The sequence below is a fragment of the Eurypyga helias genome, unplaced genomic scaffold (genome assembly GCF_000690775.1).
Source record: "Eurypyga helias isolate BGI_N326 unplaced genomic scaffold, ASM69077v1 scaffold33572, whole genome shotgun sequence".
Classification (NCBI taxonomy): Eukaryota; Metazoa; Chordata; class Aves; order Eurypygiformes; family Eurypygidae; genus Eurypyga; species Eurypyga helias.
The window spans coordinates 81,327-109,006 of NW_010234635.1; the positions used below are offsets into that span (position 1 = coordinate 81,327).

Sequence of the window (27,680 nt, forward strand, 5' to 3'; positions counted from 1 at the left end):
GGTGGGGGGGGAGCACACAAAAATGCAGAAGCATTGTCTCAGAGTAACAAATTCTTGGAATAGAGCGAGCTTCGCATTTTAACCCCCGAAAGGTCTGTCCAGAGGCATGCAGGCCTTTTCGGAGGCAGCGAGGGCCAAAGCACAGGCCCACTGAAGTCAGCAACTTCTGCAGAAGCACGATTTTACCACCACATCACTTCATCGGCATCTCCAGCACTGGTGTTTACGTTCACAGAGGAGGAGAAACGTATCCAGTGGTTTCTATCACAAAAGGAGAAATAATTCCACTGCAGATCACATGAACCCAGCGGCTGAGCGATCGCAGAACCTGCTCCATTTATTTCTATGGGAGCTTCACCTTTGGCTTCAGTGGGAAGAGAGTGAATAACATGGCCTGCTTCCAGGATATCTGCTAATCTCTTCTTTAATATTGAAGAAGCCAGAGACAGAGATATTTCCTGCTACAGTAAAATATTTGAGAGTTATTTTCCTTCCTGGATATTCTGATTTGAAAAGAGGAAAACCATTAGACAGAGCTTGGGCAGACCTTTCCGAATAAAGTTGCATATCAATAAGTTGTGACATTTTCCTTCAATGACATAAAGCAGACACCTCGGAAATGAAGGCAACGAGGGTGTTGCAATCCACTGCGGAACATCCAGGGGCCTCGCAGGAGGCTTTTTTCCATACGATATGACAATCGTGTCTGAGCATCTCCTGAACCGAGCAGGCGGGCATAATGCATTTGCGGAGCGCGGCTCCCTGGCAATTCAGCTGCTTCGTGGAAATACATTCCTGGGCTTGTCCTTTGTCTGGCGTGAGTCGGCTCATCGGTATGATATAGCGGTTGGAGCACAATAATTATGCAACTGATCTGCATGCTGCAGACAGATACAATTACAACTCCCTCACAGAGCCCGGCACTGAAATTTAATATTTCACCTCCAAGAACACGAGCCTTTGTCACTTAAGCGAAAGGATATTTTCCATCGCTGGCAGTGGTAGTAAGACCTTATCTGCTCTGCGGCTAGCCAACAGGAGCCAATGTGGCCTTCCCCCAACCCCGGGCAACCAGCCACGTTACAAAAGTACTACAACACGCGTCCTCTTCCCACCTCATCCTGTTTCTCTCACTGGGTGGTTGGATAAATCATAAAAGAGGTGCTGAGAATGTTTCGATTATTTCCTCAGACTTACACAGATTTATTAGAATCATAGAATCATAGAATGGTTTGGGTTGGAAGGGACCTTAAAGATCATCTAGTTCCAACCCCCCTGCCATGGGCAGGGACACCTTCCACTAGACCAGGTTGCTCCAAGCCACATCCAGCCTGGCCTTGGATACTTCCAGGGATGGGGCATCCACAACATCTCTGGGCAACCTGTCCCAGTGCCTCCCCACCCTCTCTGTGAAGAAGAGTTTATTAGATAAACTTGAAGACTGTTCGACAAAGTCTTGAGGCTTCTCTCACATAAGACAGCAACTGCAACGACCACGAGACAGCTGGCCAGCGTGGTCCTTCACGACACCTGGCCCACTTGCTTGGGAGGCTGTGAAGGAGCCCAAGAGAAAAAAGCCAGTGGTGCCACTCCCCAAGGAAATCAAACTGTTTGTTTGTGCATATGGTTGGATGCTACTGCAAAGGAAGGTCTTGTGCTCAGCATCATCCTCTAAGAAGAGCACGTTGCTGTTGAGTCACAGAGGGTACTCTATAGAGGGAGTGTGACCAGCCCTGGAAGCCTCTCTGATCCACAGAGAGTAATGTGGGAGGGATGCAACAAGCAAAGGAGTAATTCTTCTGTTGAGTTCTCCTTGTAGCCGTGTCCTAAAACCCAAAGCTGTATTGAGCTGGGCTGGAGTCACTGGCCTAGGGAAAAATGCAGGCAAATACCACTCCAGCCCACATTCTCCCCCACAAAAAGGCATCTGTCCTTTGTGTTTTGCTGCCCGAGACGCCTGCTCTCCCTGCTCTGTGGCTCAGCTGGCCCTGCTAAGATTGCACTATTAATGATGACAGTCTGAAAATCACTTTAAGAGACTTTATGACGATATTTTGATTACTAACTTGCCAAATGAGTGCTTAGGCATTTTAGAACATGTAGCCACACTCCCATGAGCTGCAGGAAACAGTCAGCTTCAAAGTATTTGCCTTAAGCTGAAGGATTCACACAAACATCATCTGAATAGCCCCGGTCAGTAAATTCATTGCTATTTGCTATGAAATTCTGCCACAGACCCTCAGTTTCTTTACTGACAGCAGTACTCATTCCCAAGCTCCTTGGTCAATGCTTTAGTATTATTGGTGCCCTGTGAGATGCTGAGTTTCTCGTGCAAGGTGGCTCAGTTTCTCCCATGCTGTTGTTCTCCTGAAAGCCCTTGGCAGGGTCAGCCAAGGCCTATTTAATGTTCGTGAAAGAAGGCAAAATCACCATTAGTTGCTGCGTGGGGCCGCGGTTTCGGCAGTCAAAGCTGTGTTCCTGTGCAGGGGTATGAGGCAGGGAGGGGGAGAGGATGGGAGCGAGGCGCACTCTCAAAGCATGCCCACAATGAATATGGATGGTCATCCATCAATTTATTTTAAGCACATTACCTCTCTGTCAGAAAGGGAAAAAAAGGAAAAAGAAAGAAAGGGAAGAAAAGACATATAAAATTAGGTTTGTGTCACTCATTTAACACTGCAATTTCCCTAGAGGATTATGCACCAAACAGAGATAGCAAGCTCATGAATATTAATCATTTCCCTGAATGCAATGCAGCCCGCCAAACAATAAGATTAGGGGAAAGTGCTATGCTTAATTTATGGATAATGGGAGAGGTAGAGGATAGAGCTCCCACAAAGGTAAGGCTCACAGCTGGAGGGAGAGGCCTCTGAGGAAAAGAAGGGCAGATCCAGATTTGCAACGTAGCAAAGAAATCACTTGAGGCCAAGCAGGAGTGAAAGAAAAGGTGTTCAAGAATCATTGTCAAATTAAAATCATACTTCTCCCTGAACAACCACTGGCGACTAACGCTTCAAGCATGCCAGAAATTGGTGGTAAATTCAAGAGCTAGATACGTTTATTTTCTCTTTTCCTCTGCTCTGTGCCTTTTCTTTGTATTGTACATCCCTGAGGCCCAGATCCAACCAACCAGAGAGATGTGTGTCTGAGCGGAAACATTCACCTCCTTCAGCGGGACCGCTCGCATGTGGAAGTCGGCGGAAGCGCTGCCCTGTTTTGCTGTAGAAAGGCTTTAGCAAAGAGTCCCTTATAAGCAAGGGAGATAAAGTGTAGCAATAATAACACCAATAAGATGCGACTGAAAACCCCATAAATTACCAGGAAAACTTAAGGGCAGATAGAAGTTCTGAAGCGACTTCCCAGCTGTGTTTCAATGTGTCTATCAGCCTTTACTCATCTCTTTTCATATTACTTTCTCTCCCCCCTCCCTTCTTTTTTATTGATCTCTGCATCTTTTTTATTATATCCTTCTCTTTCTTCAGCACTGGCGAGCTAAATCAATGCATAATGCACATCACACTCAACAAAAGGAATGCAAATTACAGCAGCGCTCTTTTTCAACGTCCGCACATATATCTAGGTGCATGTTGGCGCGTGGGAGAGCGCGCACCAAGGACAAGGTGCTTGTTAGACACCCATTTCTCAGTGGTCCAGTGGGAATGGATCCAGTGCTAAAAAGCTCTGGGTTCCCACAACTGCAAATCATAACTCTTATGACTGGGGACTGTTTTACACAGGACGCATCAGCTTGAACTTGGCTGAGATCCTCAGTAATCGCAAAAATCGGTTATCCCGGGAGTAACCAAGAGCGAGGTGAAAAGAAAAGCAGCCAACAAGTAGGAGAGGGGTGCATCAGTCACAGCGGACACGGGTTTGGTTCGCTCGGGTTCTACAAATCAAAAGGCAAAGTGAAACTTTCCCCGTGGGACCAAAGTCTGTGCGGAGGAGATAATATATGCAAAATCCTCTACGCAAAGGGCAAAAAGAAGTAGAGATGATAAATTTCAGGATGAGGAAGAGTGAGTGTACTGCAGAACTTTAAAAAGGAGTACTGCCAGATGCTTCCATTAATTAATTAATTAATCTCACTGTCGCTCTTCAGCATGTTGCAGGAAGAAAACGCTATTAATCTTATCTGTTTTCTGTTACTCGGCTTTGTGTCCAGAGAAGGCCAGGACAGCCTGACAGTAAGACCACACAGTTTTCTTCCCTGCCTCCCTCCTTCCTTCCCCCGTGCCCCTCCTCCCATGGCAGAGCAGATTGATCCACTGTTATCTGATTAGAGAGGAAAGGAGGAGGGAAAACAAAACCAAGGGAAAAAAAAAGGTCTAATTTTATTACAGGCACTACTGCAAAGTGTCCTGAGAGCCTTGTGTCATTCATTGAAAGGAAAGTTGGACCAATCAAAAAACCCATAAACCTCATGATCCTAAAAGGCAAAGGCAGCAAGAGGGGTAGGGGGACACCTGCAAACAGGCTGCCTTCATCCGTGGAGGTATCCGGAACGCAGCTGGGCATGACCCTCAGCAACACGCTCCACCTTTGAAGCTGGATCTAACTTTGAAGTTGGCCCTCCTTGGACCAGAGACCTCCAGAGACTCCTCCGAGCCTAAATTATTCTGCGTTTTGTGCCTCTAAATCTAAACGTGATGGTGTTTACGGGCTCTGTTATATTTCTCTTCTATGGAGCCAGGTGACTGCTTTGGAAGGAAGAAGCCAGTTTGGGCCTTGCTATCCAGGCTCCTGCTACGGAACCACACCCCCCGCCGATGACGCCCCGTCAGCCCTGCCTCTGCAAACAAAATGTTTAGTGATTATTTTCAGCCATGTGGGACCCGATCCTGCAGACAATTTGTGACAAGCATTGCATTGACTGTTGTGGTTAGATTTGCTGAAGTCTAAAGAATGCCTTGTTCAGAAACATGCCTGGAAGGAAGCATTTGCAAGATCAAACCCTGAGGCCCCCAATTCAGCAAAGCCTCTGAACATGTGTTTGAGGCTCACTGAATTCTTTGGTGAAGGGGAGTGATTCCCGGGGCTCTAAAGAGCTACATAATACAGCAAGAACATCACTGCAAAAATAACACTGGCTGAAATAATTACTTGTTGTCCTACAGGATTATAACATGTGTTAGCCTTGTAAACATGGAAATAAATTACACTTATTTTTCTGTGCTCCTCAAACAGAGACCCAAGCATTCTGTATTTTCCAGGAAAACACCCCACCAGTCTCAAAGATGACTTTTGTTTTGCCAAAGGCAGAGGATCCGGTTTGATATAATTAGATTGTAGAGAATGCTGAATTTCTGCTCTTTTTAATTATCATTCATTATGTAATATGTACAGCCACTCGCTTCCCCAACATCTTTATGTTTTCTGGTGAGATTTTAATACTTGCTATGTTAAAACAGAACACAAATCCGCCCTGTTCATTTGTCTGAAAGATTAGCCAGCAGTTTCTCTCTACCTTTTGATGTCCTAATTCATGGTGGTCCAGCACCCATAAAAGCCCACAGGACCTGTTTCACGGGTATTACCTTCTCTGAACCTTCCCTAGGGACATGATGAAGGCAGGGATTGCTTGAAAACAACAGCAGCCGGTCCGCCCTCGCAGACGCTGCGTGCGCAGGGAGGCCACCACCACCACAGCAGTCTCACCACCACAATGGTACAGACACACAACTGAAACATTGGTGAGGTCTGGGTCCACATGCTTTTCCATTGATTCAGCTAAGTGAGCCCCCATATTATGTATTTCACAAACAAGTTGATTCTATTCACTTTTGTAATCCAGGACCCGTGCAAAAACACAACCTTCCAAAGCCCATGATAAACAAACAACTTTTTACCTCTGGAATTCCCCTTTCCTTTTCAACACAAGCAAATCTGAAAGATCACTTCCTCTCTAATAGTGCAGAAAAAACTGTGCGTGTTGTAGTTGCTTCATTTTCTAATCGTATTGCTGTCAGACAGGTTTTTTCCCACACTCTTAACCAGCCCTGTTGCAGGTCCTGGAGATGAAGGTGTACAGAGGCATAAAGCAGGCTCCTGCACCCACCAGGCAGGGCATCGCTGTGTGGTCCGAGGCTTGGGACACACCGCTCTTACTCCTTTCCGGGGATTTACTTAGGGTACGATGCAGCTCCTGCTCAGCCCACACAACCCAGTTTCCTTGAGAACCAATGTACACAGGGGAGGACCTGGGTCACGCCCCAACGAAATGCTGGGATGAGCTCCAGGTATAGACCTGGACCAAGGAACTCAGAGCTGCTGCTGAGCAGGGGGATATAGATGCAACCCCAAACCCTCCCTGGAACCAGCCCTACACTGTGCCAGACTTCTGGAGAACCCAAAACATTTGCATAAGTGTTTATCTCACTTTCAAAATATTATGACTAATATCTTTCAGTGCTTAAGGCTCTGATGCAGCAAGTTACTTAAAATACAAACGTTAACTTCAAGACCACCAATAGTCACAATTAGCCTCGACCATAAATACACTTAGATTTCAATAGAGCTATTTACATATGTAAATATGTAAATAAGTACATCACCAAATTGGGCCTCACGTCTCACGGCGTGGGATGCTGAAGTAAAAATGTAGCCGCTATGACAAGACAAGCAGTCCCCAGCTTACCACCCAAGGGAAACATGGTGCCTGTGAGGTCCTTTATACGTTGTTCCAGGCACAAGAGATGATTGTTAGATTGCCAAAAAAGAGCAAATTTCAGTCTTGCCAACACTGTATTATCTGCTTAGATAGACGCCCTGAGCTGAAGGCATGGAATCACTAGATGGGACAGAGTATTTGTTTGGTCAGTCTAGATAAGGAATCTCATAAATTATCCTGAGAAAAAGCCGACCCTTTATAAACATTAACTTTGGTTTCAGAAGCTCCGCGTGTTTCATCCTTCCCCAGAACTCACTGAGCCCTGGTTGGGAAAAACAATCCCACAGGGCAGGGCTACCCCACAGAAGGTGCAGTGTAAATTGGTGTCCATTTCCCTTCTCTGCCCCCAGCATTCCTAGAGAGTTTAATAAATATGTAAAGCTCACAACTGCAGCCCTGCTATCCCGATAGCTTCAGCATCTTCCGGCCATTGTGCTTACAGGTTTTGCTAATCAGAGCAAACCAGGCTTTCAAATGAAATCTGATTAAGTAGTTTTCACCTCTGAAAAAGGGGATTAGCTAGACCTTTGATCCTCAGATATTGATTTGCAACTCAATGGAGGTGTGACCTCAGCTGGACTTGCTTCTGGTCTCAGTCCCTTCCCCTTTCACTCCTCCTCCTGTTTACCAGAAAAAATCAGTTCATGTCTTCTCACGTAGCCAGATCTAAAGCCTATTGAAGCCAGTGGAAAACCACCCACTGACTTCAATGGGCTTTGGATCAGGCCCACAATGGCTGACTTAGCCTTAAGTCCTAGGCCGTTTCAAAGCCAGCAGAACCAATTTCCCATCAAAACGACCAGAAGCTGGGAAGATATGTTCGCCTTTCAAACCTACAAATTCCACTTTTTCCTCTCTCTTCCATGACAACTCTTCAGCTGGAAATCTGAAAATACTGCTGATTTTTTTCCCCACACCCTGTGTAGAGTTGTTGCCCACCATGAGCGGAAGGGCTCTGAGCCAGACTTACCGACGCAGTTAAAGGATAACTCCTGCAGGCAGAACAGGGAGCAGCCATCGCCGTTGATCTTGTTCATATCATCACATTCTTCCCCCAAGTCTCTGTAGGGCATACGCATGCAAAAAGGAGTCAGCTGACAAATGGCATCATCCCGACAACCTCTGCAACCCCTCTGCGGAACCCTAAAGCCCAGAAATGTAGTACAGCAGCTTTGTGTGTAGACCCTTAAAATACCTCTCCCTTTCTCCTCCAGCTCTGACTTTCATCATTCCTGGTTCACAAGCTTGCCTGGCAACTTCTCTCCTGCACATGTGGATACCACTTGCTGTTCTCTGATGAGGATATGAGCAACTTCCTTCAGAGATGCTGTGGCTGCAACTCAGCAGGTGGGGAAAAAGAGAACAGGAATCTCTGAAACTCTTTGTATTAAATTTGGAAGGGCCAGACTGTGACCCCAGCATGGGAATAACAAGGCATAAAGCCTGGTGCTGGGCTATTCCAGGTGACAACACTCCAAGCAGCGCAGTTGATGGGGAGCAGGAGGTGTCGGGGCCAGGGTCCTGCCTTGCACCAGCCTGCAGGGTTGCAGCAGCGTGTGGGGAGGAGAGTGAGAACCAGCTGAGAAAGGGGCTGCCACAGCTGCAAGCGAGGCCACAACCAACCAAGCTGTGACACAGTCTGGTTCCTGCTCGCTCCTGAAGCAGCTCAGCTATTGTTCGACGCTTGCTGCAAAGCCACAAGTGATGTTTGAGGAATGTGCAAACATAACAGTAGGAGAAAAGTTATGGAAAGCAAAATTAATCTGTCTTTCTCCACCTCTCTCTCCAAGACTGCCCTGGATTTGTATGTCGTTTGATTGTTCTCTTTGATTTCCCTGACTGTTGGGCTTCATCCTGCAAATACTTTTGCAGGTATATCATCTGACAGAGTTGTACTATGTGATTGCTGATCAGCATTATTTCAAGCAAATAATACTGGCTGGATTAAGCACTTGCTTGTTGTTACTTCCATTGTTTAAATAATTAAATTTTCTAATGCCAGGAAGCTTTGAAGCAGGTGGCATTAAGCGCCAACGCTAAAAGAATAAACCCTAACATAGTTGTGACTGATTGTTTTACATTTTCAGTGGTCTGAGGATTGGCAGCCAGTGAGAGCAAGGAGCTGATTGAGAACATGCAATTCCCAGCACTCTCCCTCAGAGGCCAAATCTATCACCTCCAAATGCATCCCAGCTCCAGCGGTTGGTCAAACAAGAGGTTGCACCAGGAACCTGCCCCACCAGGTAACAGGGGTTTCACCTTGTCCACCAGTTGACACACAGAGGACTTAATGTATAAAGACAGCATCAAAGACTGAATTTTTCCATCACTTACTTCAGCTCCAGAAGGGAAATATCATGCACATGCATAAAGATATGGATACACAAACAAACAGCATATAGCGTACTTTCCTATCGATCCTGCTGTCTGGACTCCATTATCTGTATCTCTGTCTGTATCTACTGGTGCCAGGATAGCAGGGCCTAAGTTCCAATTAAATGTCATCATCCTGGTAATCATCAAGCACATGAGTCATTATCTACAGATGAGAGCCGGCCTAAACTAAGGAGACATCAGAGGTCATCAATTCCTTTCTAGTCTCAGATGCTGGCTGAGTACGTGTGCCCTGATTTATCTGTTTGCTCACTCCAGACTTACATTTGGATAATCCCGTCTCCACAGTATCCACTTCCGGAGACATACACAAGCGTGGGGGAAGGTTCGCTCTCCTCCGTCCCGGAAACAACTACGACCTGGTATGTGTATGTGGTCCTATCGCTCAGTTCCCTGCAAGACAAGAGGAAATATTAAGTGATTGGTACAACAAAAGCTGTAGCAAAGGTCAGAGAAGGAGGTACTCAAACAAGCTTTGGCTGCCCAGAAAGCAAGTTTTAGGACAAGCAGGTCCTCAGAATAATCCTTCCTTGTTTTAATGGGACTAATTTTTGGTTGGGTGTCTTTTTTGTGTGACCAAAATCACTGCTACCTATGTCCATGCCTGATTCATGCACAGCTCTGGGATAGGTGCAGATTTTGACTATGTGACAGCTTAACTATTTGCTGATGAAAACCACGCGCTCGGGCGTGTGGCTGCCGACACCTATGCCCACCACAGAGATGGCATCGCAGCGACACTGCCACTGTCCATCAATCCTCACCGCGTGCAGGGGGTGCCAGCCCTGCGCTTCGCTGTGCTTAGCCTCTGAGCACACCTCCTCCCCCGCCCCAAGGCAGGGGCAGCCTTACCTGCAAATCTGTGGCACGGTTCATTTAAGAAACTTAAAATACCCTGCAAACACTGATTACCTCCCCAACAGCCCTGAGCTCAATCCAACTGCAGCCGGAGCCAAAGGGGAATTTGCCTATTGATTCAAGACAGAACTGGATTGGGGATGTTTCAGTGATAGGTAAATAAGTTATCCACTTTGCATATGGGTATTAAAACAGTAAGTTAAAAGGAAGGTTTCTTCCTTTCCAGGAGAGTGCAGAAAACAGGATCCACACCACAGCACCAGAGCACGGTATTAGCATGGAAATACACACAGAATTAGCAAACTGTTACATATTAATGCAAACCCCATAATTACCTAAATCCTGTGCATCTATAAATGAGGAATATTTTTTAATATGCAGCACAGAAATAATATAAGCCTAATATAAATGTTTAGCTCTTTTACAATGTCTATTACATTATCAGAACTCAAAACGTTCCACAAAGAAACTCATTACCATTATCCTCATTGTGCCAATTTGTAAAGCCACGGAGTGGCAAAGGCAAAATGATTTGCTCAAAGTCATCAATCAGGCTAATTGCAGAGCCCATAATGCAACCCAGCTCTTTCCTAACCCACGCCAGTCCTCTACTTACTACGCTCATATTGCCCCAATTACTGACAGTAATATACATGACTTTTTGTCACGGGAACTTGGTCAAAAAGCATGTATTAATGAACTGGGTACTACGAAGAGATGTATCTACTACACTGAGCAACAATGCCATTGAAGTAGGTATCAATGGTCTGTAGTTACGGAAATCTTCAACTTCATGAAATAAGTATCTGCTTACAACATTCATTAAATTAACCAGCATGACTTAAACTCCAGTATCACACACTGTATTTTACAACAAAGCTGTTTCTCATGGATACTATGTCTGCAAAATAACTGCCACGGGAGAAATTGCACGCTAACAGCACAGGGATTTGATTCTTTGTTGGCACACTCGAAATGGGGAGTGAAACTCAATGGAACAAGAACACAACACAACTGGCTTTCTCATTGCTTCTTCACCTGATTCCTGTTGGCAATAATCTGTCGCTCCTCTAAGCTAAATTAGAGGATTCAGGTAGCACAAACTCTTATCTTAATTCAGCTACAGACTGGGGAGACATCTACCCAGATATCAGTATGAGTGTTTATTCAATCAAAGTGAAAAATTTCATACTTCTGCCTTTAGGACCTGTTTAAAACCACCATTTTTTGGGGGGAAAAAAAAAAAAAAGTAGGAAATAACTTAAGTGGCCAAACACATACTGAGGGTTTCCTCTTGATTTTTACTCTCGGGTAAATCCACTTATTAAGACAGGAAGTTTCTGATATATACTGATGAAATCAAAGCAGAGGCAAGCTTTGATTATTAAAGAGCAGTTATTTCTCAAGTTCTTTCTTCAAAACCATTCATAGAATATTTAAGATTAACAAGTATACTTGCAGAAATGTGGATTCTGTCACTGGGGATCTGCTAACCACAAAAAAGGTTCAATTCTTAGAAAAGACTGTTAACAAATGAACAGTTCAGGCAGCTATAACAGCTACAAAATAAATAAAGCCATGCTGCTTTCTGATGCACTGAGATCACACACGCGGGTGCAAAATAGTGGTTTTCAGGCTCTGATTTTGCCTGTGGTTTCCGCTGATACCCGAAGGTGATGGGCAGGCATTCGGCTAATGGCAGAAAGTGTGCCTCTGCGTGTTTTAGTACGTGGGAGTGTTTGTGTTGCTTGTGTGTGCTTGTAAGCAAATGGAAAACAGGAAAAGTTCACGTTTGTTTATGTACAGGGCGGGAAGTTGGCAGAACATAATGGAAGAAGACATAGTACTAAATACAGCATGGGAGAGAATATGGTGTTTATGAATTATTAGGTGATCGGAGATGGATGTTTATGTGGGTGAAGAAGACAGAAAACTGAAAATGAAAGTTATCAGGTGGGGAGAACTCTGGCACATTTAACTGTATGGGCTGTGAACGCAAAACTTCATATGGGGAGAAGACCCTGTGGGCGTTGGAGAAGAGCGATTGCTGGCTTTGCGACAGTGGGCTTTGGTCTAATCCTGTCACCTGCTACACACTGGCGAGGGGATGATGCTCAAAGATGGAAAGCTCTTGGAGAAGTGGTATGTCCTGACAGGAAAATAACTTTACAGTTTAAGGACAGGAAAAAAAAAAAGACCATTTCTTCTCCAAAAAAGAAGGTGAGCAAAATACTTGAGTCCTTACACATACATTCAGGTATTTGTGCAGCCTGGCTTCCCTTACTTCTACACAGTTTGGGTATAAATGAGCCATTAATCTATGCTCAGCATACCCCATGAGCTATGAACACAATAACCTTGTCTTAGGTTAAAAAAACAGAGAAAGACAAATGCCTAGAGACATACAGGCACTGTCATACAGGCAGCATCAGGACTGGGAGCCACCTCTCCAGCCCCACACTGCAGCCATGGGACCAATCCTCCCCATCCTTCCCCTTTCAGACAGCCCAGCAGAGAGCAACCTGGAGCCTCCCAACCTTTCCCAGCTGGGGACAGCAGCACCGGGCTGTCACCCCCAGGAGCAGCACTGACAAACCAGCCGTGCCCAGAGGTCAGAACTGGGGGCACATGTGCTCCAGGGGTACCACCTTCACACAGTCAATGCGCCTGGACTGGAGCACCAGAAAGCCACCCCTAGAAACACGAACGCAAGCCATCATGCTTTCAGTTCACCCGGGCCTGATGCAACTAATGGCAAAAACCTGACGGAGCTGGATGTGGCATTTCACGTCTCAACAACTGGAACCTGAGACACTTACATCCTCCTGAACTGTTAAATATATCATACCGGCAGCAACGGAGAGTTTTTGCATTCCTTCACAGTACCCACATTTCGGAAAAATATAGCTGCTAAAGGGATGATACGTGCAATACTTTGGGCAGTAATCCAGTACCACAGCGAGGGAGGGAGGAAGGAATGCAGGAACGAAGGGGGGAAAAGGGAAAACCAAAAAAGAATTTATTCTGTCCTATATAGTTATGGGGCACCAAGGTCGATATTACAGAGTGTATCTGGAGTTGTCAGCAAAACAAGCTCTGCTCCAAGTGGTGACAAAAGTGTGATTTTTGACCATTTATTTTCTCTCCCACCTTCCCTCGGAGCTGAGGGCAGACTAACAGCGATGCCGTGCTCTTTCCACTCTGCTGTCAGGCAGGCCCAACACGCGCCGGCTTCGTACGATGCTACTTAAGGAAGTGAGGCAGAAGAACATCTTTAACATTAAGGATGTGAACAAACACTCTTTTAAATTTATATCTATGGTCTTTTAATGACCTTTTCGAGAACCGAGTAAGCCGCATTGATCGCTGCAGCTTCCGCCCGTGGGGAGGCAGTCTGATTAAAAAGCAATGACTCAAGCCCTCTGCTTAGAGGAGGAATTAGGACGTGCCGTGTGAAATACCAGGAGGGCAACTTTCCTGTCTGCTGTGGCGAGTGACGGATCCCGGGTCAGAAATATAAACCCCTCTAATTCTTTTCCTGTTTTTACTGGGAAGGCCGGCCAGTTGAGTTAATCTTGCTGTGTCCCCCAGGCAAGGGACCTCTGCTTTCAGTTTGGGTGTTCCTGCAAAACTTACGGGAAAAACGATACCTCTGGGAAGTAGTTTTCTACTCAGACCACGGTGAGTTTAAAGGATCATTGAATTTACAGAAGCAACACACATACCCTCGGGTGCCAGCAGATCTGCAAGGCACTGCCCCAACCACCTCTGCTTGGTGCCCGATGTAAGGGTTCAGCATCTGAGGACACAGCACACACTCGAGGTGCAGTGACAACACCGAGGGAAAGCAAACATCCCATGCCTCTCTCCCTGCTACAACGGCATATATGTTTTTCTGCTACAAAAAACAGCAGGGAGAGTTTTTATACAGCAAAACTTGTTTACGACAAAATTGAAAATATCCTTAAGGCTGATGCCAGCTTCTGCCCTATGAAGACATAAATGGCCAGAAAGCAAAGCAAGCAGACAGCATTCCTGTTATTGAAGGACAAAACGACAAGGCATCCCCTATTAAACTATAGCTGTCTGATGCAGTATTATGGGAAACAGGCAAATTCTGCATCTCAAGTGTCCTCATGAAGGACCCATCTTTCTTTGACATTAAATAGCTGCCAAACTCTTGAGCCAAAGGCCAAAGTTTCCTGGACATCTCTCCACAGCTGCAAATGAGTCTGCTACCAACGTCCCCATTTCCCTTTAACGCTGTTGCCTTTGCTTTTCTTCCCTAACAAGGAAACCTGCTGAGCTGAACAGGAAATCTGCTGGCAGCAAATAGCAGTGACCCACATCTTCACTTGCAATGCTTTGGATCAGCTTCTCACGGTGGGTCCACTACAACCAAACACGGAAGAGTCAAAGGTCTATGCCGTCTCCAGTCCCATCCTCTGCATGCTGGAGCTGTCCAGTTGGTTTTCCACATGCTGCTCACAGTCACTGAAAAACCCCAACGTCATTTACAGAGGTCTTGAAACACCCCAAATATCCACTAACCAGAGAAGAAGCACAGCACCTCTCAGACCTGCTTAAGGCTTCCCAGTCTTGGGCACTGCACCAGGGCTCAGTGTTTCTAGCTCGGCGGAGCTAACGCTGCTCTCTTCACTGAGACTTAGAGAGCGGGCCATGAAACTGAGCTGGGTTTTACCCCTCAGCAATGCCAACAAGGTGTTTGCAGGCTCCCCATTCCTCAGGTGCTCCAAGAGCAATTGAGAAAGAGTAACCAGGGGATGAGGTCACTGAAGGACAACCCAAATAGATTTACCCCCTAACTCCCATCCTTTTTCCTGCAATGGCATTGATTGTGCAAATATGACCATTTTCTTCTTTTATCTCCTCTCTCGCACACGCTCCCCCTCTACCTTGCCTTTCCCTATTTTAATAAAAATGGCATGAGAAGCACGGCAGAAGATAATGAAGAGAATTCCTGCCTGGCTCGGCAGTCAGGAGAGAGAAGGAGCGGGATGCTTTAAACAAAAGAAGGACGTCAAAAATCCCGAGCTCTTGCGAGGGGCTGTTTTTCCAGCTGCAGTCCGATCTCTCCCTGTTTGGATAAGCCCAACGACATGGCAGGTGCAAAGGCCTCAGAACAAGTCTCCTCCTCTCTCTCAGACACCAAACTGACTCAGACGACAGGAGTGCCAAGGAAGCAGCCCCGGAGAGGCTCTTCTCTCTACCCATGATAAGTCCCAACAGGGGCAGTGGGTTTCCTCTGTGCCCTCCAGCTTTTCTTATGATTTGTTTGTTTACAAGCGCAGTAGTTGAAGTATTAAATGAACGTTCATAGGTTGGATGGGAGAGTGGGGACTGGATGGTGAATTTCTACTCCCAAACCCAGTTTAAAGCTGAACAGGGTATTTTTGAGGAAGAGCAACAGAGCAGCTAGTGACCTGACCAGATAATCTCAGCTAAATACTTGGGTGGGGGACTTTTTGTGTCTCTTCTCTCTGCAGCCCAGAGTCTCACCATTCAAAGCAGTGCACCAAGAAAATGCCCAAACTCCACTTTTGCTCCTGACTGTACGAGGAAGATATGTCTATTAACACCTAAAGAACCACCGTACCCACTCATGCAATACCATGAGACCCCACGTATCTGAGATTGAAGCCAAATGTTGAGGGGTCTGATCTATTGGAAACAGAAAATGTCCTTTGCTCCATGAAATACTTCTATGAACCAAAGTCACCACGACCTCTCATAATCACCACAAAATCAAACCATGCAATTAGTGTGCAGCTCTGTTCTTGCTTACGCTGGTGTAAATCTCAAGTATCTTCAGACACCTGAGCAAAATACTCCAGGTTTAAACCACTGCAACTCGGCTGCTCGTCTGTTGCTCAGACCAGCTAGCTCCCTGGCTGCACAAGGTGCCGTGGCACAGGACATGCACGGCTGTAGCATCTCTGCTCTGAAACCCAGGTCCTTTTTAGGACATTAAACACATCTGGTTTTGAAAATTTAGGGTTTTTTACACAGACCACTCTCTTCTGTCCATCGTGCAAGAACCCTAAGTTTTCTAAGTAGCCAACACAGAGATATATATGCAACTGATTAACTCCAGCAGACTTGGATATATAATCATTCAAGTATTTGCCCTGGTACCAATTTAAAATACAGTAGCACATTCAATAAAAAACAAAGTTTGCAGCCAAGGCCTTAAAGATTTTCTTTTTCCCCCCTAAAAAGAAAAAAACTCAACAGAGAATTTTCTGCCTTCATGCTTAAACAATAACAAAATTGAAAATTTTTAAAGTGGATGATATAAATGGAGGATCTAAATGAGATTGGGTTACAGTCCTGGGATAAAGTAAATCCTAGAGGCCCAGGGCCTCACATGGGTGTTTGCACTAGACAGGCAATTTCATGGCAGCACACAGGTTAAGTGTCGGAGCACCTGGTTGCTATTAGAAGCAGGGAAGGAGGGGGAAAATCTGTTATGTTTGCTTCTTCACTGCTGTGACCAGACCCTAAGCTGAGACGGGAGAGCTTCTCAACACGAAGCTCAGACACGGCTGCCGCAGGGGGAAGATTGTTATGTTTTGACTGAGGAAGGAAAAATCTGGGATGTGAAATGCAGAAAGCCCTATTTCCAACTGGTGGAAGCCAGCACTTCTCTATTGATTTCAAGGGAATGGTGCCAGTATCCATCACCTGAGGATAGTGCTCCGGTGTACGGTGTGGCAGAGAGAACACAGTAACATGACGGCAGGCAGGTTAGGACAGGTTAATTGCTTTCAAGGCCATCATTGTCACTGGTGAACCTTTGCCTGTTGCATCGTGCCTCTCGATGAGCACTGCCTGATTACTCACACCGTTAACGACATCCCGGCTGTGCTGCAGCTTCTCCACGCAGGGCCGCCAGCGGCAGCATCTGCACGGGCTCCAGCACCAGTTCAGGCCATGCTGCAGAAGTGCCTGATGCACACCCTGCACAGGGTCTGGGACCCCAACAACCACCCCTCCACTTCTGGATGTCGATTGTTCATCACCGGGGCTGGAGCATTTCGGCTGCTGCCCTCAGCCCGTGCCAGTTCATCAGGTTTGGCTTTCCCTGTGGGCAAAAGCCTCTTCCCAATTCAGGGTCATCAGCTTGGCAGAATAACGTTCTTCAGCTTCTCTGAATCCAAACCTGACCTCTAGGACTTCCTTTCAACGGGCCTCAGCCAAGACCTGATTTTCAGAATTTAATACCCTCCCATTTCCATGTAATCCCACCAAAATGGTAAACAGAGCCATGGGAGCAAACGCTCGCAGGGCCTGATCCAAAGGCTCCTGAAGCCAGTGGAAGTTATTATGTGCATTTTCAGTAGGGCTTAGATTGGGCCCCAAGCGAACACAGATGTTTGCAGTTTTCTCCGGTTTCACCCCCACCATCCCTCCGCTTTGGAGGGTAAGGGCACGGGGGCTGTGGCACCCCAGAGGCACTACGCCTCGGGAGGAGACAGGGACCTGTATGTCCATGTGCATACGCAAGAGAGACGTCTGTGCTGTCACGCACGCCGCACAGCAGAGCACACAGAGATGGGCGAGGAGATGAGGTGACTATTCCAAAGGAACATTTTGTCATTTCCCTCCTCAGGGGCTCTGCGTTTCGCCTTAAGCCACTTCAGATTATGAGAAATCCTACTAGCTGGTCTCCAGTGGGATCTTTAATGGTTTAATAACTGAACATTACTGAACATATTTCCACTAGCCTCTTTCTACAATCCCATCATGAGCTAATTTCCTCCATTGTCATTACATCTGCAACTGGTCTTACATTTCAAAAAAAAAAATCTGTACCACTGTGAATAAATGATCTCGTTTACTGCACTGAGCTCTCAGGGACAGTATTTTCAGGAATGGCTGATAGTTTGGGGTGCCCAATTCCAGACACCCTCACTGAGGTACAATTTGCAACGAATGAGCTTTATTTCCACCTTGCCTGTCCTATCACAAAAAGCTCCAGGAAAATGCTGGAATTAGGTCATCAGCAGGGAGATATCCAACATCACTATACATTCAAGAAGATCCTGGCCGGAAAGACTAAGACCAAGTCTGGATGAAGCAACACATGGTGGGTGCCTTGGGCCCACAGTGTGCTCAGAGCAATGATACACCCAACGGGCTTCTGTCTTGCCTGTCACTGTATCCAACAAGGCATTAAGGACAGCACAGGTATTTCAGTGTTCACAGCGCTGCTTTCAAACCCTTGCCTCTTTGAGTGTAGTTCCAAATTTACCAGGGACTTGGAATTTATTTCCTAGAAAAATATATTAAAATAAAATGCCCAGGAAATGATCAGGCCAATAGTTCAGTAAAAGTAGCTGAAAAAAAGCTGTACTGGCTGACACTGCTGATAAAAAGGTAGGTAACACATTTCTGTTTCTTCTGCGGTATTTGAGGCTCACTCCAAGTTTTACAAGAGAGTTATTTTTAAATTGTTGCATAACACATGTCTGTCCAATATTTCTTTCCTCAATCAAGCAAAGAAAATGCATTTGTTATTCCTGGGAGATTTCTGGTGCTTCTTATCTTATTTAGAGCCCAAAATAAAGATGCACGCAAGAAGGCAAACATCAGAGAGAAATTATTATCCATGAGATAATGCACAGCCTAATTTACCACATATCTGAGACTGTTTCACCTGCAATAAATTATTTTGCCCAGCAGGAAAAGTCCCATTTGACCTTCATTTTCTTTTTTCCCCTAAAGCTGAAATATCTGCTACTACTTCTAGGTCGTGAGTTCAAATTCCACCCTGGCTGGGAGTGATTAAATATATCAATTTCTAATAGTATCTATTTTGGTAATAACAGGACAGCAGTTAATGTCCAATTTTTCAGGGACATTTGTATATGACTAAGGTGTAGTCTAGAGGTTTGATCTGTCTACAGCCTGTGTGTATCACCCAAGTGCTACACTGGAGATGTGAATCCGTGTTGGAGAGCCCCTGGCTGGAGCAGAGCTGATCCCAAAGCAGGGTGTCATTCCCCAAACGGGGCAATTCCTCCTTCCTGGCTCTTCCCATGCTCCCAAGTACTTGCTTTGAGAGAAGCCGCGAAGGGTCATTTAGGGCAATATTCCCCTTCAAAGATAGAGCCAGGCTGAAAAACCCTGGGCTGCCCCGTCTCAGGATCACAAACCCATAAAGAAATAAACCCGCCCTTGCTACCTTATTCTTGCATCATGTGCGGCCGAGCCAGAACAGGAGCTACGGATTTTGTCAAGTGCCAGCTATAGTTACAGCGTTACATAAGAAACCGCAACAGCGAAGAATCACAAATCTATCACTACAGCTGGCACCAAACGGCATCTTTGCACAGGCTTAGCAGAAAAGCTGCCTACTGAATGGGCACAGACCGGCAAATTGTTCTTTCTCTTCTCCAGGGCAGGGTTAAGGCAATTTGGCAGAGGGTGGTAAGGGAAAAAATTGCTCTATCTGTTCTGTGTGTGGGGTCAGGAAGCAGGTTTTATTCTTTTGCAAAGATAACCTGGCACCTTTAATGAAGGAAGCAAGAATGAAGGAAAACCATCAGAATGTGGCTTCCAGCTGTCAAGTCACATCAGCCAAGGGGAGATGTGTAAGCCCTGGGAGCAGCAGCACTGCTAGCCTCTAACATTTCACTGTGAGCTCTTTGAGAGAAGGCACCTGGCGTGTTTCTTCTGTGAAACCCCCAGCACACTACTGGCAGCTAGAAATAATAACAGCCGCTACCTCGGTATTTAGCAGCACCACATACGTGAGGGAAGGATGCAGGAACAGGAGATGGAAAAGGAGTCTTCCTCTTCCTGGCTTCCCGAGCCCACTGTGTAAAGCAGGGGTACATGTTCCTATCTGGCACAGGGAGCGGAATCAGGCATCCCTGCAGCCTCCCTGCCTACTCCCAGCTCCCTGCTGCCATGCAAGTCAGAGGTGAGGCCACAATACTTGGGAAAGGAAAGAATTTCCCTGGGGGGATGCTGGAGAGGAGGATGCTGCTGGGTAGGGACTCTCCTGCCAGCACTTTGCCTCTGTTGGGGTCAGTTGAACCTATGACCAGTTTCCCACTGTTGGAAGGGAAAACGATATCCCACAGTTTTCTATTCTTTCATCCTGGGAAATTTCCGGGTTCATGAAGCAGGAGGGCAATCAGTGCTGGCTGCACAAGGAAGGAGCTGGCAATGCAGTCAAGGCTAAAGAGGGTCTCAGAGAGGTGTGAAGACGGACGACACTTGCTAGCCAATCATCCGCATCCCCACTGAGCTCCAGGGCTGCTACTCTGTCCTACACCAGCTGAGGATCAACCCTCACTGCTTTGCCAAAACTGACCACAGGCAGCTCTGATACACTCAAGGCTCTTCACGGACACGTGGAGGCTTTCGGACAGTGACGGCACAGCTGCTAACCCAGCTGGGAAACCAGGGTCAGCGAGGAGCAACAGAAACATCTTCTCCTTAACACAAGGACTCCAGATGAAGAACTAGTCAGGAACTAGCAGGGCTAGTACTGTAACCAAAACTGGAAATTACAGGGGTATGAGAAACCTGGTGGGACAGGGGGGTGTTTGCTTCTTAGGAATGAGCAAGAAAGCGTGAATAAGAGTAAATCTCTTCCTGTTCCTTGGTGAAAGTGTTTTTACTGAAGATGAGCTGTAAACTTTCATATGGATACAGACAGGGATCTCTAGTACCAGAGAGGAGTAACACAGAGAATTGTGTAATTATGGGAAAGACACCTTCTAGATGCAGACTAGAGAACAAACGTTTTTAATAATGGCAGGTCTCTGGTACTGCCAGGCAAGAGAGCAGGCATGAGGGACTCGGCAAGAGGTGACACTATTTTGCACTTACTTTGATTAGCCGTAAGAGGTTGGATTGAAAGAGAAATTTGAATGAAGATGGAAATTTGTCTTCCAGTTATCACTGTGAGGTTAACTAACAAGCATTTCCTGCAAATAAAGATCCGAACCCCAAAATTCCAAGTATCTGTAGACAACAAAGAATTTGTACATAGGCTCAGTCAATGCAGAAGGGTAGAGTTATAATGTAGAAAGGACTAATTTACAGGATTGGATGTCTCAAAATGGTGCATATGTTGGTATAAGACAATATTATGCATGGAGGATCAAGAAATTCAGAATAAGCTGGAAGCTCTTCATTGAAAGTGAGAGGGGATGAACCATCAGTGGGATACATCCACAAAAAAAAAAAAAAGGTCCTTGCATGAACCAGGGCAAGGCATTTCCAGGGTAGCTGGGTAAGAATTCATGCATATGAACATCTGGAATACCAAATATATTTCTAAAACCTATTGGGAATCCAGATGTGCAGCAGGCTGATATTGCACGGACAACCTAGCAGCTCTTGCAGATAAACCTGGGCATGTAAAAATCCTGACATTTCACTCCTATCTTAGATACTCCCCAGTATTTCCTGGCATATCAAGAGAGGTTTGGTGTGGTAACTGTGGAGGAGGGGTGAGCAGAAGATGGTGATAATATGGGCTTCAGCTTTTGGTGTCGGGAGAACATTCACCCAGCGATCTGTATCTTGTTTGGGTGGAAATATGGTGTTAATTATCTTCATGACAGATGAATCTGGCAATTCATTTCAGCTGCTTTAGATCATACATTCCTCTGGCTGGTAGACCTTCAGAAAATAGAGAAATAGATCTTGAAGATGAAGGAAGGAATGCCATAATAAGGACAGATGTTGCCATGAAATTTTAGGGTTGCATTCAGCAGGGACTTAGATTTATATATCATCTTTGTGATATTCATGTTTCTCCAGTCCTCTGTTCAGCTGGGTCTGTGTCATGTAAACACAACCTTCAGCAGCTAAAAGGCACACCAGTAATTGGCTGTAATGAGTTATTGCTCATTATGAATAGCCACTGCTGATTCTCCAGCCTCTCTGCTCGTTTGTATTTGTAGGAGCCTTCAGACTGTTTTCCATCTCCTTCAGCTACTCATCATCTGGGGTTTCTGACCAGTCCCTTACCATGTGTCCTTCTGATTGGACACCAGTAACAAATGGCAAACGCATCAATAATGCAAATTTTGCAACAAACAATTGTTTTGGGTAAAGAACAGTGCTAAAGTACATGAAACGCTAAGGACCGTGAGCCATGCCACAGCAACCCTCCAACTGCATTTGGTGATGGTCATTTCTCAGTCATTCTGCAATCACACTGAGAAGCCCAGGTGAGACTTGCACTCCACCATCTTAAATGCAAAGTTAAAACACAGTAAATGATGGAGTTTACAAATTTAACACTGAACAGAACTCCTGATTCTAACAAAATATTCAAAAATACTTAATTAAACAACTGCACACAGATGATGACTAGTCCCCTCCAACAATTACTGAGCAAGAGAAAAGGTTTAGCAATAGAACATAAGTGACAAAAAGCTAAAACTGAGAAGAAAAGCCTATTTCCTATACGAGAAAATCCAAGTTTCTTTCTCAGTCTCTCTTTTTCATTTCTTTTTCAAGTATGAATAGAGTATCTCTAGGTGTCACTTAGGTACTAAAGCTTTAGTCAGTGTAGGAATGGCTCAGCTGAATATATCACAGGACAGCATACTTGCTTCTCAGTGATGCTCAGCTCTGCAAAACCAAAACTCATACCAGGGCTTCATGCTGGGATTCTTTCTAAGGTTATTTCAGTCAATGCCTTTGTCTTGACAAAAGCCTACAGGTTAACACCACAAAGACGACCCAATCCATCGCCATCCAGTATATTTTGAGGTTTCCTACAAAGCCTGTGGCAGAAAAGTTGGGAAAATTTCCAATTCTTAGAAACTTTCCAGCTATTCTGACAACATTCCAAAACTAACCTTGGTGTCTCTCGGCCTGGCCTGCCAGAGGGGAGGGCGTAGATCTCACCAGCACACCTGGCTGCTCACTGCTCACAGATTTGGTTACTGAGAGTGCAGCGGGGAGCAGAGGCTGCTCACCCCAGACTGTCCTGGGGGGGACTGACACCTAACTCTACCTGTGACATCCTCAGGAGAGCATCTTCGTTGCGGGCACTCGCTTCTCACTGAGCTCTTAAAAAATCAGTGGTTGCAACAAGCGAATGCAAGACCAACGATTGCCTTCCAACTGCAATGATGTGAGCACGAAAGTGCTCCAGTAAGGGCAAAGTGAGGGCAAAGCAATTACTCCGCTCGCCATTGTGACTATCCTGCACATTATTTCTAGAGAACAGCCATACTGAAACCCTCTACGTATGAGCACAACCTGAACTTTGGATTAAACTGTGAGCTGAGACTTTGAGACTTGCAGATGAGGCTCCTTCCTTATCACTTGCCGCGGTGTGAAGACTCAGCAGTTCTGTGCTGCACCTGGCCTGACCTCTTTTTTCCCCCACTGATTTATTTAGCTTTCTGCTCTCTTCCTAGGCTCTGACTCTCATTTTGTATCACAGTTACCAGCAATTCTGGCTGATCAGACTCAGTGGAATTGAGTGTATCTTGCCTGGTTTCTGTAAGGTCCAAGGATAAGGTCCTGTCCCTTAGAAATTACTGTTAGCCTCCGCTTGAACCAAGAGCGGAGATTAAAATTCAGCTTGAGAACAGAAGGTCTGGCATTATTTTGCATTTCTTAATGAAAGATTTCCACAGTTCTAGTTATTTACTCTCCTCTGTGGAGCACCCAGTGCTGACTAGGCAAGGGCTATCCATTTAAGGCTGTCTCTCCTCTCAGCTTAAAGAGAAGTTCCCTCTCTTTGACAGGAAGAAGGTAGGATAAATTAATTTTTCTTTCAGCATCACCACACCTGGGGAAAGGATCTTGCTCACAGATAACAGTGCAAGCAAATATTTTCCTTGGGAGAAAAAGAGAAAGTGAAGATCAAGGTCAGAGGAGGCAAGAGTAAATATATGAGTCTGCCTTCAAACTAACCTTCCATAGAACTTGGGGGGGGTCGTTTTATTTAATATGGAAAACATGAAAAAGCATAAGGGGGGCTGGGGGTGGAACTGGCTTACAGAGAGATAAAGGGGCTGAGAAGTCTGGTTGCACAGATATGCTGAATTCCAGCTGTACAGAACAAGACAGTCAGAGTGAATGGGTTGAGAGAGACTGTATTCACCTCTACACATACGGATACATGTAGGAGTATAGCTCAACTTCTCTCTCCCTGACTTCCCTGAAGCATCTTCCCTTCCGTCCTGCTTACAGAGTATGACTGTGGCTACTCTTTGCACAAGGTTATAACGGGAAATTCATCTTGGGTTTGCCTCTACCTCATAACCACCACCCCATGCAGCATTTCAGTGACTTCACTGCATCTCAAGGGATGGCCCAGCACCAGCCTGGACAGACAGCATCAGCCTAAGAATCCGCATGGGCCTCCATCCCCAGAGGATATGGATCAGTGCTGTGCACATATGCAGATAAAAAAATCACCCCACTTTTCAAGATTTCAAACACATGCCAAAGTCCTGAATGAAAACCAACTACGAGGGCTTAAGAATCTGCATCTTCGACTCCTCACTCCGTGACTGAAAACTTGATTTTAGCTTTCCAAGTGTCTTCTCACAGCTCACTGGCAGGATTTTCCCTGTAGTCCCTGGAAAGCCAGAGACAATGTGAGGGCAGCTAGATGAGAAGGTTTGGTTAGGTTGGCTGCATCAGCCTCCAGGAGCACCCAGTTCTGTCTCCTGATCCCCAGTAAAGCCCAGAAAGAATAACTCTGATTTTTAGCTGGCTGTGTGACCAGGTGAGACATACAGACAGGTACGGCATGTTACCCCATGCGGTTCATTCAGTGATGCACAGGAAAACTGTCACTAATCCCTGGCTACTGATTTAACTATTAGAGCATCCTTTCACTTCAGATGGCTACAAGCTAGAACTGACCCACAAAACCATAATAAAAGACAGGGAAATAGGGCTCAGAATACAAGTTACGTTTGGGCTTTTTTTTTTTACATTTTGTTATGAACTCAAAACTGGACCTGTTTCTGTGGGAACTTGTGCTAAGGTATGCAAATATTTCAAACCAAAGCAGTCCCATTTTCCAAGAAGAGTGGGCCAGGTTTCAGGCAAAGATGCTTTCACAGCAAAACCATGGGAAAATTCACCATTTTCCATGTTTCCAATATGCCAATATTCATCTTATGTTAAGTGCCAGCAATTGTTGGAACAAGGCTACAACCCAAGAAAGCACTTAAGCACATGCTTAACTTTCAGCACATGAGTAACCTCAGTCATGTCCGGGGTTTTGTTTTTATATTTGCTATTGTTAGTTACCTTGAATTTTTAAATCTGTAGGGACAATTTGCATCTTCTGAGCTGTATAATTGGGCCATGAAAGGGATGGCAGCTCATGATTCCTGAATTGTTAATTAATCACTTTTATTATATTTAAATATGCTTTAGAAGACCGTAATGATCTATGCTTCCTTGATATTAGCTGTACTAATTAGATCATCTTTTCTAAATTAGAGTGCAGTTTTCTTAGCAGGTTTCCTTTTATCTGGTGTTCATTTTTCAAAAGAGCTTCATGATGTTCCCACAGATGAGTGAATCATTTCCAGGGGAGCATGTTATGCAAAAGATGTTTTTCTTGCTGCTGTAGAATGCCTACGGGTAGATCATGGATCTCCTTGAAATTGTTAAATATTTTGAAGTTGGACTTTCCTCAACAATCATACGTTCCTTGACTAGATGAGCATAACTGCATCTGGGAAGAAACTCAGGGCCTACAACAAACCAGCGCATTTGGCACGTGTGTTATGTTAGAACAACACAGCTCCACAACACAATTTGTTTTAGTGACACATGAAAGCAAAAATTGAAAGTGGCTGAAATACATTTATATACCTGAGCAGGCAAGAGTATTTTGTTGCCTTCTTTCTTTAGCAGTAAATTGGTGCTCCAGCACCGAAAGCCATTCTGTCTTGTCCATCAGAGCATTACTTTCAAAAGATTTGTTAGGAAATTATGAACGTGTTACTCCAGAGGTTCTCACTCAGGTTATCTTGAACATTTAACTTATCATTGCTCAAGTAGTTTGCAATATCCTTTCTGGTTAAGGAAAGCCTGAATTTCATGTCTCTGCACAACTAGTCAGGAAATTTCTCAAAACCTACTCGAGAAATCCCAGGCAGTTTCACCTGAGTGTGATGCTCCTGGTTCCAGAGAGAAACGATGAGAACATCCTCTCTTGGATACCTGGTACGTCTACCTGGTTCAATCCCCTATCAATTAATGGTGATGCTGGACACTAACAGGATGAGAAGAACAGGTTATTGCTTTTCCCCAAACACGTCTATTTAGCTCCTGGAAAGCAGTACTTACGTGTCGACAAATCTCCTGCTGAGGTTTGAGATGACAACTGGAGATCCAGACTGGAAAGGAGGGTCCCGAACCACTTTGTACTGGATGGGTTTGCAGCCCGCGCACAGCGTGCTGTGAGGGACAGAGCTCAGCATGGCAGCATCGATTTCCAGGTGCTCATCCAGAGTGTAGATCTGGATCCCGTACACCTCCTCACCCACTTGTCCAGCATCCAGCTTTATGGTCAACGGGATGTCGCAGAAGACATTCTGCGGGCCGAGAGAAATGTTCTTCCCGCTGATGGTGAGCAACTTGATGTCATTCACCGCCCCGCTGGAGTCCCAGTCAGGGGACACAAATGTCATCCAGACTGTGAGGGACTCTGGAGTCAGGGGATAACGGAACTCCAGCTGCAGGTAGCAGCCCTGAGGCTCAGGACAGGCTGGGGGCACCGTGTGTTGGTTGACTGCTGAGTTGGGACTCCATGTTCTGACACTGGACTTACAAGGCTGTTCAACATCAGGGTGCCCTGGAAAGAAAGACGAGAACAAAGACAGGGCACAAAAGAGGTTAGAGAACATGGTTTATCATTATCAATATCAGAAGGATATTGACCACTTGGAGCGAGTCCAGAGGAGGCCACGAAGATGCTCAGAGGGCTGGAGAACCTCTCCTATGACGAAAGGCTGGGAGAACTGGGCTTGTTCAGCCTGGAGAAGAGGAGGCTCCGAGGAGACCTCATTGCAGCTTTCCAATATCTGAAGGGAGCTACAAGGGTGCTGGGAGAGGACTTTTTACAAGAGCCTGTAGTGATAGGACAAGGGGGAATGGGGATAAATTGAAATCAGGGAGGGTTAGATTAGATAACAGGAAGAAATTCTTCACAGAGAGGGTGGGGAGGCACTGGAACAGGTTGCCCAGAGATGTTGTGGATGCCCCATCCCTGGATGTCTTCAAGGCCAGGCTGGATGTGGCTTGGAGCAACCTGGTCTAGTGGAAGGTGTCCCTGCCCGTGGCAGGGGGGTTGGAACTAGATGATCTTTAAGGTCCCTTCCAACCCTAACCATTCCATGATTCTATGATTCTATGATTGGCATCAGTCTTGAAAGACAAACTGGTGGCAGGAGAGCATATCTGCCCAGGAAACTAAATATTTATTTGAGCAGAACGGGGTGGCCAGCGTGGAGAGGAGGAATATAACATCAGCAACTCCTGGCCGGGTGAGAGATGCAAACCCGGTTTAGTGCCCAGATGGACCGGACACCACACACCACACACTGTGCTGGTGCTGCTGGTCCTGTATTTCCTATTTCTAGTGCCTTCCCCTGTGCCAAACAATGATATTTTCTCCCTCTTCCACTTGGTACTTTATCTGATAAACAGAGTCACTTTGCCTTCAGCTCACCTCTGTGAACTTACTCGCTTGCTTGTCGCTTTAAAATACAGCCTTTTT

General features: G+C 45.7%; 1 protein-coding gene across 1 annotated transcript in view; it reads right to left on the reverse strand.

Annotated features, from left to right (window-relative positions):
- PAPPA (pregnancy-associated plasma protein A, pappalysin 1) overlaps positions 1-26,756 on the reverse strand; it is a gene marked incomplete at its 5' end in the record, with an annotated part of 102,810 nt that extends 76,054 nt beyond the window's left edge. Inside the window, 3 exons of the mRNA XM_010146511.1 lie at positions 7,641-7,732; positions 9,329-9,457; positions 26,249-26,756. Of these exons, the coding sequence (XP_010144813.1) occupies positions 7,641-7,732; positions 9,329-9,457; positions 26,249-26,756 (729 nt within the window). The remainder of the gene's footprint in view (positions 1-7,640; positions 7,733-9,328; positions 9,458-26,248) is intronic.
- Positions 26,757-27,680: the final 924 nt, after the last annotated feature.